Consider the following 14,159-nt stretch of genomic DNA (forward strand, 5'->3'; position numbering starts at 1 on the left):
CACCTTTGTCCTGGATGATTTAGGTATTTAACTCCTCAGAAGCAAGAGACTGGACTTTCTGACCTCTCTCTCCAAGGCCTTCCCCTTAGACTGGGAGCCCAGTGTCATTTGACAGTGTCAAGCGCTTAGTACAGTGCTCTGCACACAGTAAGCACTCAATAAATACGATTGAATGAATCCGAAGATGTACACAGAAGCAGCGTGGCCTAGTGGAAAGCACATCGGCCGGGGATTCAGAGCACCTGGGTTCTAATCCCGGCTCCGTCACTTGTTTGGGCAACCACTTCACTTCTCTGTGCTTCGGTTGCCTCATCTGTAAAATGGGGATTAAGACTGCGAGCCCCAACTGGGACATGTGTCCAACCTGATTATGTTGTACCTACCTCAGCGTCTAATAGAGTGCACGGCACATAATAAGTGCTTAACAAATACCATTACCAAAAAGAAACCACTTCTGATTTGATTATCTTGTATTTCCCCCAGTGCTTGGCCTACAGTAAGCTTTTAACAAAGACCACAATTATTATCATGATTATTATTATCATTTCTATTATTATTATCATCTGGTGTGGACAGGCAAGGAGAAACCATTGATTGTTCAGGCAACTCTGAGCCCAACTGGCAGAGCTGTATCTGACTGATGGAATGAGCCCGTCCTCTAGACCGTGAGCCCGTTGTTGGGTAGGGACCATCTCTATATGTTGCCAACTTGGACTTCCCAAGCGCTTAGTACAGTGCTCTGCACACAGTAAGCGCTCAATAAATATGAATGAATGAATGGATGAATGAATGAATGAATGAATGAATGAATGAATGAATGAGAAGGCCTGGGCATCACGAACCAAACAGTGCAGTCCCGGGCTCCTCCTCCATTGCCCTGCTCCATGGCTGGGTAAAAGGCTTTGCCACGGCGTCAATCCCTTCCCCACAGCACCTGTATATATGTATATATGTTTGTACATATTTATTACTCTATTTATTTATTTATTTTACTTGTACATATCTATTCTATTTATTTTATTTTGTTAGTATGTTTGGTTTTGTTCTCTGTCTCCCCCTTTTAGACTGTGAACCCACTGTGTGGTAGGGACTGTCTCTATATGTTGCCAACTTGTACTTCCCAAGCGCTTAGTACAGTGCTCTGCACACAGTAAGCGCTCAATAAATACGATTGATTGATTGATTGATTGATTGATTGAAAAACTGAGAAGCTGAGGAAAAGGCGGTGGAGCTGGCCTTCTCTTTCAGCAGGGCCCTTGGTGCCACCTGGCAGAGAGATGGCATCAGGGAAGCTTTTCAGCCGGGCGGCGGGGGTTCAGTTCTGTGAGAGTCCAATTCCTCTCCCTGGGGGCACCAAATGGGGCTGGGTTCTGCCCAGAAAGCCCAGAGACAGCAGAGCCCTTGAGGTGCAGGCCTGAAATCTCATTTCCTGCTGGGGGAAGGGGCTATGCCCCTGTCAATCAATCAATCAATCAATCGTATTTATTGAGCGCTTACTGTGTGCAAAGCACTGTACTAAGCGCTTGGGAAGTACAAGTTGGCAACATATAGAGACAGTCCCTACCCAACAGTGGGCTCACAGTCTAAAAGGGGGAGACAGAGAACAAAACCAAACATACTAACAAAATAAAGTAAATAGAATAGATATGTACAAGTAAAATAAATAAATAAATAGAGTAACAAATATGTACAAACATATATACACATATACAGGTGCTGTGGGGAAGAGAAGGAGGTAAGTTGGGGATGGAGATGGGGACGAGGGGGAGAGGAAGGAAGGGGCTCAGTCTGGGAAGGTTCAGTCCTGGGCCTTGCTGATCTATAGTGTTCCCAGGAAATTCTTTGTAGACACATTTATTCTCCTATTCACGACGACACTGCCATCTTTACTTCTACTTATTTTACTATTATTTTATTATTCTACTTATTTTATTTTGTTAATATGTTTTGTTTTGTTCTCCATCTCCCCCTTCTAGACTGTGAGCCCACTGTTGGGTAGGGACTGTCTCTATATGTTGCCAACTTGTACTTCCCAAGCGCTTAGTACAGGGCTCTGCACACAGTAAGCGCTCAATAAATACCACTGAATGAATTGAATGAATGAATCTTTGAGCTCATCTGCCCTGGCCGGGAGAGACCAAAACCGGGAGGGAACCCAGGCTATTCCACGACAGGATCACCAGTGTACGCTAGGAATGCCTAGGAGAAGCAGCGTGGCTTAGTGGAAAGAGCCCGGGCTTGGGAGTCAGAGGATGTGGGTTCTAATCCCGACTCTGCCACATGTCTGCTGTGCGACCTTGAGCAAGTCACTTAACTTCTCTGGGCCTCAGTTACCTCATCTGTAAAATGGGAATTTAAAGTGTGAGCCCCACGTGGGACAATCTGATTACCCTGTGTCTACCCCAGCGTTCAGAACAGTGCTTGGCACCTAATCAGCGCTTAACAAATACCATAATTCCCCTTCTAGACTGTGAGCCTGTTGTTGGCTAGGGACCATCTCTATATGTTGACGATTTGTACTTCTCGAGCACGTAGTCCAGTGCGCTGCACAAAGTAAGTGCTCAGTAAATACGACTGAATGAATGAATGAATGAGGTAGGAAGGGGACACATAGCCTAAGAAGGACAGCTGCTCTGGTACATGCCAACCCTTCAGATCTCACAACCTGCACCCCTGGAGCCTTGCCTAAGATCGCTGAAGGGGCTTGGGTCCCCTCCAAGCCTCCAGTGGCCATGCAGACCCCTAGACTCGGGAATGGTTTCCACATCCCTGAAATGGAAACCCCCATTTGGGGGTTCTGGAGTGCAGAGGCCTCTAAAGCCTTTTCTGGACGGAGAGGACCTCCAAGCTTCCCTCCCACCCTATCTCTCTTACTTAGTCTTTGCACTGGCCTAAATTACTGGGACACCATCCTGGCTGTGAACTTAATTAGGTAAGGTCAGAGTCATGCCAAAGTGTTGAGCAATTTTCATTGCAGGGCCAGATATTTGGGGCACTCCTGCCCCGTCCACTCCCCCCTCATGCATGGCAGGAGGAAGGGGAGAAGACTGAAATGCTTGTGCCATAAAGATTCCCCATCTGACACGGAGCCATAGAGCTGATGGGTTGAGGGGTTGGGACCACCGCTGGTAATAATAATAATAATGGTATTTGTTAAGCGCTTACTATGTGCAAAGCACTGTTCTAAGCCTGGGTATAGATGTTCCCACAAACCTCTCCTTCGACCTCACCGGCCCAACTAGGGAAATCTATGCCTGCTCTGAGTCAGGCTGTGATCCTCTTATAAGCCCTCTGATATAAAATCACTTAGCACTCTTTAAGAGGTTATTTATTTATTTCCCCACTTTCTCTTCTGCCTCTTTCACTTCCATATCTCCCTTCTCAACTGTGGCTATCCCGCTTCCCTAAGATCCTCACCCCTCTTCCTCGCATCCCAAGTTTCTGATTTGAGGTTCTAACATGCTATTTGACAGCCCACGGTGAGTGTTCTGTACTTCAGAAAGGGAAACAAAAGAGCCGGAGGCAAACTTTCTGCCCAGGCCCCTACAGCTCCCCTCATTTATCTTCACCTACCTGCCCACTGTTGGCTCAGAGACAAGGCTCTGAGCTAACAAAGCATCAGTCACAGACAAAAATGGGTGCAGTTCCTTTTATTAAGACAAGGGTATCAGCCTCGTTTTAACAGAGAGCACACACTAATCTGTGTCCCGGGGCAGTAAGAGAGATCCCTCTAGCAATAGCTGCCCTCCTCCCATCTCCCTGCCCCATCCACCCCACCTCCTGCCCCCTCATCTCAATGGCAATTGAACAGTCCACTATCTCGAAAGAGGAAGGTCCAGTGCCTCAAAAGAGGAGGAGGGGAGAGGAGAGGTAGGAGTTGGTATGAAGATTGGAGGTTGGGAAAGGGACATTAAGAAAACAAAGCTCCCTCCATGGATGAATGGTTGGTTCATGAAACGCTTCTCAGAGGATAGTCCATAGAGAAGTGAAATGATCAATGTGGATGGTGAAATAAGTGTGTCTGGGGTGATCTGGGCCAGCATCTTCCCTCCCCGCCCATCCCCTCGGTTCCCTATGCCTAGTCAGAGAAGATGCACCCAAAAGCCAAACTATCCGAGCTACTCTAAGACACCCCACCAGTGTGCAGGGTGGGAGGTGATAAAGGGTCATCATCGGGGCCTCCGCTTTGGGTCTGGCCTAACCCTGGAATCCAAACTCCTTGTACTTGGTGGCCATGTCGTTCCGGAACAGCTCCAGGGCTTTCCCCATGGCAGCCTGGGCGTCGGCTCCGAAATCTGCGGAATGCTTGCTCTGGAGGACGTGGATGATGGCCTCGGAAATAAACTGCTCGGGGAGGAGAGACCCGGACAGGGAGAGAAAGGAAGGTGGGAGAGGAGAGAACAAGAGAAAAGTTAATGAACAGCGAGGACTCAGGAAGGGATGGGAACAAGGTCACTAATAATAATAACAACGATAATAATACTTGTTAAGCCCCTACTATGTGCCAAGCACTGTTGTAAGCAATGAGGTAGATGATATACAAGTTAATCAGGTTAGACACAGTCCCATACGGAGCTCACAGTCTGAGTAGGAGGGCGTAGGATTAATCCTCATTTTACAGATGAGGAAACTGAGGCAAAGAGAAGTGAGGTGACTTGCCCAAGGCACCTCCAGGACTAAAGTCTTAGAGCCAGAACAGAGACCCCAAGCAGGAAGTGGACTTCCTAGGCTCCTCATAGATTGGCCGCTCCATCCCCTGCATCCCTCTCTCCTCCCCCCGGCCCTCAGGGCCTTAACTTCATACCTCCAGGAACTTGATGGAGATTTTGTGCTTGGTGGCATGGGATTGGGCCAGGGGCTTCAGCTCCGCCTCATGCTGGCCCTTCTTCTTCAAGATGCTGCCCAGGGCGGTGAGGACAACCCCGCCATGCTTCTTCAGGTCGGCTGAGGCCTTCATCTCATCCTCTGTCTTCAGGTGTTTGAACTTGTCGAACTTTTCCAGGGTCTCAGGATGAGTCTTGAAGAGTCTGTAGGCAGGAGGAGAGAGACCCACCATTGAGGGGCGTGAAGGGGAGAGAGTGGGAAAGCTGGAAAAGAAATGACCAACCAGGACTCTTCTCCTGGTTTCCTTAGAGTAACCGGGCTCAGTTGGAGCAGCCCGTAACAGTGAGGAGGGAATTTCCTTCCAGTCATCTGAGGAAATGCCCAAATCCGTTTCGCCCCTCTCCCAAACCCGGTCACTCAGCCGGCTCTCTTCTGTCAGTGAGGATGAGGCTTTGGTGCCCTGGAGCTGGTCATCTTTTAGACTGTGAGCCCACTGTTGGGTAGGGACTGTCTCTATATGTTGCCAACTTGTACTTCCCAAGCGCTTAGTACAGTGCTCTGCACACAGTAAGTGCTCAATAAATACGATTGATGATCTTGAGTAACCCTTATGGCCAGTCTTGGAGGGTGCCGTGATCACGTTCCATGGTGGCTGATGACCCTCTTTTCCCCACAGTTTTTTTAAAGGTATTTGTTAGGCCCTTACCATGGGCCAAGCACTGTACTAAGTGCTGCGGGTAGATACAAGCTCATCAGGTTGGACACAGTCCATGTCTTTTTCTTTAATAGTATTTGTTGAGGGCTTTACTCTTTACCAGGCACTGTACTAAGCTCTGGGTTGGATAGAAGCTAATCAGGTTGGCCACAGTCTCTGTCCCACATGGGGCTCACAATCTCAATCCCCATTTTACAGATGAGGTAATTGCTACCTCCTTCTACCTCAAACTGACATGGGGCTCACAATCTCAATCCCCATTTTACAGATGAGGTAATTGCTACCTCCTTCTACCTCAAACTGCTCCCAGGGCCACAAGAATCCAATACTTCCCTCTTCACCCTGGGGCCTGGGACTCTGGCATCAATCAGTGCTATTTACTGAGCACTTACTGTATGCACCATACTGTGCTAAGCACTTGGGAGAATACACTAGGACAGAGTTGGTAGACACTTTCCCTGCCTCTAAGCAGCTTACAGTCTAGAGAAGGAGAAAGACATTAATATAAAGAAATAAATTATGGATATGTACAGAAGTGCTGTGGGGCTGAGGGTGTGGTGAACATGAAGTGCTTAAAGGATTTACTGGGAAGACCACGGGCTTGGGAGTCAGAAGACATGGGTTCTAATCCTGGCTCCGCCACTTGTCTGCTGGGTGACCTTGGGCAAGTCACTTTATTTCTCTGTGCCTCATTTACCTCATCTGGAAAATGGGGATGAAGGCTGTGAGCCCCACACATCTCATATCTACCCCAATGCTTAGAACAGTCCTTGGCACATAGTAAGTATTTAACAAATACCATACTCTCCCCCTTCTAGACTGTGAGCCCGTTGTTGGTTAGGGATTGTCTCTATCTGTTGCTGAATTGTACTTTCCAAGTACTTAGTACAGAGCTTTGCACACAGTAAGCGCTCAATAAGGACAATTGAGTGAATGAGTAAATGAATGAAAGAAAGAAAGAATGAATGAATGAATGAATGAATGAATGAATGCAGAAGGGAGAGGAATTGGGGAAAAGAGGGTTTAGTTGGGGAAGGAACTATTTGTCAACCATTTGCAGAAGCAGTGCTGCTTAATAGAAAGAGCATGAGCCTGGAGTCAGAAGACCTGGGTTCTAATCTCGGCTCCACCGCATGTCAGCTGTGTGAACTTGGGCAAGTCACTTCACTTCTCTGTGCCTCAACTCCCTCATCTACAGAGTGGGGATTCAGTACCTGTGGTCCCTGATACTTTGACGGTTGTAACTAAGCAAGTTGCTTCACTCTCTGTACTTTTGTCTCTTTTGTAAAAGGGGGATTCGATACCTGTTCTCCCTCCGGCTTTGACTGTGAGCCCCACGTGGGACGAGGACTGTGTCTGACCTGATGAACAACTATCTACCCTAGCACTTACAACTGCGCTCGACACATATTAAGTACTTAACAAATACCATAATTATTAGATGTGAGAAGGTAATTCAGCCCCAAGATTCCCACTTTCCTCCTCCTTCCTGAGGGGCCACAGGCCACCAGGCAAGATGCCTCTGCCACACAAGCCGGCCAGAGTTAAATCCTGGACATTATAGAATAGTACTTTGCACATAGTAAGCGCTTAACAAATGTCATCATTATTATTATTATTATTATGCCCAGGATGCAAGCATCAGCCCCCTGCATCATGGAGTCAGCCAGTCAATTGTATTTATTAAGTTGTTACTGTGTGCAGAGCACTGTACTAACCCTCGGGAGAGTACACTGTAACCATAAACAGACACATTCTCTGCCCACAGTGAGCTTACAGTCTAGAGGAAGCCACCTGGCCTTCCACCCTTAAACCCTTGGACTCTGCAGAGCCCCGCCCAGAGAGGCTGTTGGTGGGAGAAGACCTGGAAAGGTAAAAATAATAATAATAATAATGGCATTTATTAAGTGCTTAAAGGGACTCCAGCTTCACGGCCCAATGCATTTTTGGCCGAGGATGCTTCACGTGGACAAAGAACAATCCCCTCCTCCCTTCCCTACCACCCCCCACCCACCTCTAGGTCTCGTGAATGGATTTTTCCACCGTCAAAGAAGCTTTTTGTCTGGATGGACACGTTCAATGTCAATTGGTCCCCAAGGGCGAGATGTGTCACTGGCTGCATGTCACTAGCACCTTCCCCCCCGCCCCGCGACGGGCTTTGGGCTTGTTACTAATATTACCCGGTGGCGACTATTATTATCCTGCACTAAAAGGTGAGGCAGCTATGGGCCTGGGAGGGGAAGTGCTCAAGTGAGTCAGCTGTGGGGTGAAAACAGAACCCACGACTTCTAGTGCTAAAGCCTGGGAAGCAGGGAGACCGGGTGGGAAGAGAGTAGGCTGAACATTAAGGAGACCGGGGGTCCTGAGCCCACCTCCATCTCTTGTCTGCTGTGGGACTTTGAGCAAGTCACTTAACTTTATTGTGCCTCAGTTACCTCATCTGTAAAATGGGGATTAAGACTGTGAACCCCATGTGCCCAACCTAATCACTTTTAATGATAATAATAATAATAATAATAATAATGGCATTTATTAAGCGCTTACTATGTGCAAAGCACTATTCTAAGTGCTGGGAAGATTACAAGGTGATCAGGTTGTCCCAAGGGGGCTCACAGTCTTAATCCCCACTTTACAGATGAGGTAACTGAGGCACAGAGAAGTGAAGTTACTTGCCCAAAGTCACACAGCTGACAACTGGCAGAGCCAGGATTTGAACCCATGAACTCTGACTCCAAAGCCCGTGCTCTTTCCACTGAGCCACGCTGCTTCTCACCCTAGGGCTTAGAACAGTGCCTAGCACATAAGTAAGCCCTTAACAAATATCATTTAAAAAACAAAACAAAACTTTGCTGTGCCTTAGTTTCCTCCTCTATAAAATAGGGATGAAATACTTGTTCTCTCTCCCTCTTTTTTTTACAGTATTTGCTAAGTGCTTACTATGTGTCAAGCACTGTTCCAAGGGCTAGGAAGATACAACGAACTCATGTTGAACACTACCCCTGTCCCACATGGGGCTCACAGTCTTAATCCCCATTTTGCAGATGAGGCAACTGAGGCTCAGAGGAAGTGAAAAGACTCGCTCAAGGTCACACAGCAGACAGGTGGCAGAACCAGGATTAGAACCCAGCTCCTGACTTTCAGTCCCATGCTTTATCCATTGGGTCACACTGCTTTATGAGGTGATGGACTAGTAAAGGTGATGGACTTTAATTTTTGTTTTGTTTTCCAAACAATCAAGACAGTAGAGTCTGCTTATCGGCACCTAACAAATACCATTATTATTGTTATTACTAGCTATATGATACAATCCAAAGTTATGTGGTGGTGGAGTCCCTAGATTTTTAATAAAGGAAGAGGACCGTTTCCTCCCTTTCCACAAGATTCCAGAAAGCCCCCCTCCACTCCCGGGAAGCCTCAGTCCAATTTTTAAGCATGAAGGAGGACCTGACTAAAGGAAGCTTAGCAACTGTGCCAACCCAGTAATACGCAAAAACAGCCATCATCAATCGATTTATTTATTGAGCACTTACTATGTGCAGAGCACTGTGTGCAGAGCCATCTCAATCCAACCCTCCCTCTTATCAGAGATTTTGCCTAGCGTGAAACACACAGGACGGGGAATCAGGAGGCTTGACTTGTCATCCCAACTCCACCACTTGGCTGTTGGGTGATCTTGGGCAAGTCACTTAACTGTTCTGTGCCTCAGTTTCCTCATCTGTAGAATGGGGATTAAGTACCTGTTCTACTCCCGCCCCCTTAGATAGTCAGCCCCATGTGGGACAGTGAGTGAGCACAACCTGATTATCTCATACCAAATATCACAATTACTATCATTATTATTTTGGTACCTGAGGCTACAACAAGGTCTACTGCTGTCCCTGGCTTCCTTCAGGACCGAAAGACAAGGCAGTGGAGGGCAATAAAATGATTCTACTCTGACTGGATCACAGAGGGGACTCACCGGTTTGGGTTTTTTGGATTCCTTTTGGTCAATTTCCTTGTTTATCCCTTCAGTTTTCAGCTTCCCAATAAAGTTACTAGTCACTGGGGTGTTTATTAAGCACTTAGTACAGAGTCAAGGGCTGTACTAAGTGCTGGGGCAGATACGTGACAATCAGGTCATAAACAGGTCTCCAGGCAAGTAGAGCTGTGTTAGAGAAGACTGGATCCCCCATCCCCCTTCTCTCGCACCTGGGCACGGAGGGGCGAAGGGCTTCCTCGCCCCCTGAGAACACGAGCCTCATTCTTGAAGAAGGATCAAGCGCTCAGTACAGTGCTCTGCACACAGTAAGCGCTCAATAAATACGATTGAATGAATGAATTGTCTGGATTTTTGGCTGGTCCCCTCATCTGAAGATCTCAAGGAACTCCCTCCAACTGTCCAGAGAACCGAAGCACGAGGACAGAAAATGACTTGTCCCAGGTCAGAGAGAAAGCCGGGACCGCAGTTAAGACCAGAAGCCATGATGTCAGATGCCCTGGCGTCTCTGTGGCCTTGGGTATTAAAATAATGCTACTAATAGTAGAAGCAGCGTGGCTTAGTGGAAAGAGCACGGGCTTGGGAGTCAGACGTCATGGGTTCTAATCCCGGCTCTGCCACTTGTCTGCTGTGTGACCTTGAGGAAGTCACTTCTCTGGGCCTCATTTTCCTCATCTGGGAAATGAGAATTAAGACTGTGAGCCCCATTGTGAGACAACCTGATTACCTTGTATCTACCCCAGTGCTTAGAACAGTGCTTGGCACATAGTAAGTGCTTAAGAAATACTATTTTATACATATATTAATATATATAATACTATATATATAATACTATTTTATATATTATATATATATATATATACATATATATATATAAATAATAGCACTTCACCCTGTTGGAATGGAAATAGTCCCACACCCCAAAATGCCCAGGTACCCTCTAGCCTAAAGTTCTTGGAGGAGCAAAGGGGCCATTGTGAGCAAGCTCCAGTGCCGCAGGGCATCAGTGCATGTTGGCCAAGGGCTCCTGGTGCCCACTCTGTTCCATGAGGAGCTGCGGCCTTTTTGATTTAATGGTATTTGCTAAAAGTTTACCATGTGCCACCCACTGTACTAAGCACCAGGTATTCAGGTTGGACACAGTCCATGTCTCATCTGGGGCTCACAGTCTTAATCCCCATTTTATAGATGAGGTAATGGAGGCAAAGAGAAGTGACTTGCTCAAGGGCACACAGCAGATGGGTGGCAGAACCGGGATTAGAACCCACTTCCTTGTGACACCCTGGCTCGCACTCTATCCTCTAGACCAAGCTGCTTGTCAGTCCTTGACTGACAAGGTCATTGGCCTCTCAGAGCCCTTCCCTGTTTCCTGGAGCTCACGGATGGGAATGGCATTCCATCATCTGCCTTTCACTACAACATTCCCAAAGGCCCCAGACTGCTTCTCTGTTCCCAGCTGTCCCCTCCTCCCTTAGCCCCCAATTCCCTGTTTCCAAGTGAAAATAGCTGGGTCTGAAAGCAGGAGGGGGGCAGTTGCGGCATTAGAGAGAGATCAAGTGTTAAAAAGGATTGGGAAGGATGGAGAATCAGTGTAGAAAGAGCACAGGACTTCAAGCAAGGACTGAGTCTGACCCAATTTGCTTATTTCAACCCCAGCGCTTAGTACAGTGTCGGGCACATAGTAAACGCTTAACAAATGCTGTTATTATTATTCTCTGGGCCTCAGTTTCCTCATCTGTAAAATGGGAATGAAATACCTGTTCTCTCCCCTCTTAGATTGTAAGCTTCCGGTACCTGACCCGATTATCTTGTATGTATTTAATACCTGTGCTTAGCAAGTTCCATAATTATTATTATTACTATTACTTAAAATGTGAGCCCTATGTGGGACCTGATGATCTCGCATCTATCCCGGCGCTTCGTTCAGTTCTTGGCACATGGGAAGTGTTTAACAAGTACCACAATCTCCCCCAGGGCTTAGTACGATGCTTGGCACATAGAAAGCGCTTAACAAAAACCACAATGATTATTAGTACTATTGGGAAGCAGGGAGTGGGGGAGGAAAGCAGAGCAGCAGGGGAAAGAAGAGACCTAGACGTAGTCAATAGAGAACATGCTTCCTGCCCTCCAGGTAACCACCTTGGGATGCTCATTTGGCTGGGGAGAAGATATTCCTCATTCCTTCAGATTCCTTGGATGAGATGAGTCAGGATTCCCACCATCGGCTGTAGCTTTGGGCCCCATCCCCTCTCCCGGTATCCCTCCATCTCCCACCCCGCCATCCTCTTTCTGGCAGGGATGAGCCAGGCCGGCTAGGGTGGGGAAGGAGGGAAGATGATGATAGTATTTGTTGATGATGGCATTTGTTAAGCACTTACTATGTGCCAAGCACTGTTCTAAGCACTAGGGGAGATACAAGCTAATAATAATGATAGCATTTATTAAGCGCTTACTATGTGCAAAGCACTGTTCTAAGCGCTGGGGAGTTTACTAGGTGATCAGGTTGTCCCACGGTGGGCTCATATCTTTATCCCCATTTTACAGTTGAGGGAACTGAGGCCCAGAGAAGTGAAGTGACTTGCCCAAAGTCACACAGCTGAGAAGTGGCGGAGCCGGGATTTGAACCCATGACCTCTGACTCCAAAGCCCGGGCTCTTTCCACTGAGCCACGCCGCTTCTCATTGGACTAATCCCATTGGACTCAGTCCTCGTCCCACACGGAGCTCACGGCCTTAATCCCCATTTTACAGATGAGGGAACTGAAGCACAGAGAAGTGAATTTGACGTGCCCAAGGTCACCCAGGAGGCAAGTGGCAGAGCCTGGATTAGAACCCACGTCTTTCTGACTCCCAGTCAGGTGAGGTATCCATTAGGCCCTGCTCTGCCTGGAGCGAGAGCGAGAGTGAGTGACAGCCCCCGGGATGGGGGCGGCGGGTGCCCTCCTTTGAGAAGCAGCGTGGCTCAGTGGAAAGAGCATGGGCTTTGGAGTCAGAGGTCATGGGTTCGAATCCCGGCTCCACCACATGTCTACTGTGTGACCTTGGGCAAGTCACTTAACTTCTCAGAGCCTCAGTTCCCTCATCTGTAAAATGGGGATGAAGACTGTGAGCCCCATGTGGGACAACCTGATCACCCTGTATCCCCCCCAGAGCTTAGAACAGTGCTTTGCACATAGTAAGTGCTTAACAAATGCCATCATTTATTTTTTATTTATTTTTACCTGATCAGGACATCCTGCCCGTGACCCGTGATGTCGGTTTCCACCTTCCCCCAGACCTTGAGGACAAGCTGCCATTCTCCGTCGCTCAGACCCATGGTGTTGCGTCAACCCGAGTCACTGCCCGAAGGAGACCGAGAAGAAAGAGGGCTTCTCCCCCGACCAGCTGCTGCTGTCGCCCTGTCCCCCAGAGGTGCGATTCGGAGCGGGCCGGCTCCGGAGGGGCTTTTATACCCTTCCTCGGGACCTTGACACCTATCAATTGACAGCTCAAGTCTCGCTCTCCCTGGCGCCCATTTGGCCTAATCTCCCTTTCTTTCTCTCTCTCTCTCCCTCACATGGAAGCTATTTTGGGTCAGGTGCCATTGTAACTACCAGACCAGCTCAGGCCAGCGGCGGGGGAGGTGGCCGAGGGGGAGGCTGGGGAAGGGGGACGGAGGAGGGATGGGGACTGGAAGCTGGCACCCTCCTGAGCCAGACAGAAAGGGCATTGCCCAGTTTGGGTGCCAGGAGCCTGTAATTTAACACCCGATCCTGAGGCCCTGAGGCATCCGGGCCACACCCCTGAGCTCTGAATTCTGCTTTCTCCCTTACCCATCACTCTTGCTTCAGGGAAACGGGGACTGACTTGGCCCACTCCCTTGACCTTCCTCCCTTGGCCTTTCCCTCAGACTCGGGTCCACATAGTAAGCGCTTACCAAATGCCATCAATTATTTTTTATTTATTTTTACCTGATCAGGACATCCTGCCCGTGACCCGAGATGTCGGTTTCCACCTTCCCCCAGACCTTGAGGACAAGCTGCCATTCTCCGTCGCTCAGACCCATGGTGTTGTGTCAACCCGAGTCACTGCCCGAAGGAGACCGAGAAGAAAGAGGGCTTCTTCCCCACCAGCTGCTGTTGTCGCCCTGTCCCCCAGAGGTGCGATTCAGAGCGGGCCGGCTCCGGAGGGGCTTTTATACCCTTCCTTGGGACCTTGACACCTATCAATTGACAGCTCAAGTCTCGCTCTCCCTGGCGCCCATTTGGCTTAATCTCCCTTGCTCTGGGCCACGGTCGTCCCCCAAATCGGGCTAGAGAAGGACTGTGGACTCGGTGATTATGCTCCCCTGAGATCGCCTTTCCACCGAGGTCGTCGGGAAGGACAATGAACTCACCACAACTGCCCCGTTCTGGGCAGGGACGAGGTGGGACGTCGGGTGGCTTGAGAACCACCAGGCGAGGGCTCCAAATACCACGTTCTTCATGATAAATCGGAGGGTTTTGTTCTGCTGTAGGCCACAGCGTGGAAGTAGAAGGAGAACCTGGTGGATGGAACAGAGTGGGCATCAGTGGCTGAACCTCAGCTCTGGCCCTGAGATGCTGCGTGGCCTTGAGCAGATCATTTGGCCTCTCTGGGCTACAGTGTCACTACAAAATGGGTA

General features: G+C 48.6%; 1 protein-coding gene across 2 annotated transcripts; it reads right to left on the bottom strand.

The window, feature by feature from the left end:
* Positions 1–3,634: 3,634 nt before the first annotated feature.
* On the bottom strand, positions 3,635–13,577 carry MB (myoglobin). 2 transcript variants are annotated; one of them, XM_038756953.1, is made up of 3 exons: positions 13,468–13,577; positions 4,805–5,027; positions 3,635–4,344 (listed from the first exon to the last, which is right to left on the bottom strand). In XM_038756953.1, the coding sequence occupies exons 1-3, from the start codon at positions 13,560–13,562 to the stop codon at positions 4,198–4,200; spliced, it is 465 nt and encodes a 154-aa protein (XP_038612881.1). In that variant the 5' UTR covers positions 13,563–13,577; the 3' UTR covers positions 3,635–4,197. The 2 variants fall into 2 exon arrangements, with proteins under 2 accessions (XP_038612881.1, XP_038612880.1); XM_038756952.1 differs by lacking the exon at positions 13,468–13,577 and adding an exon at positions 12,739–12,856.
* Between the last annotated feature and the right edge of the window lie 582 nt (positions 13,578–14,159).

This window comes from Tachyglossus aculeatus, chromosome 14, assembly GCF_015852505.1.
Source record: "Tachyglossus aculeatus isolate mTacAcu1 chromosome 14, mTacAcu1.pri, whole genome shotgun sequence".
Lineage (NCBI taxonomy): Eukaryota > Metazoa > Chordata > Mammalia > Monotremata > Tachyglossidae > Tachyglossus > Tachyglossus aculeatus.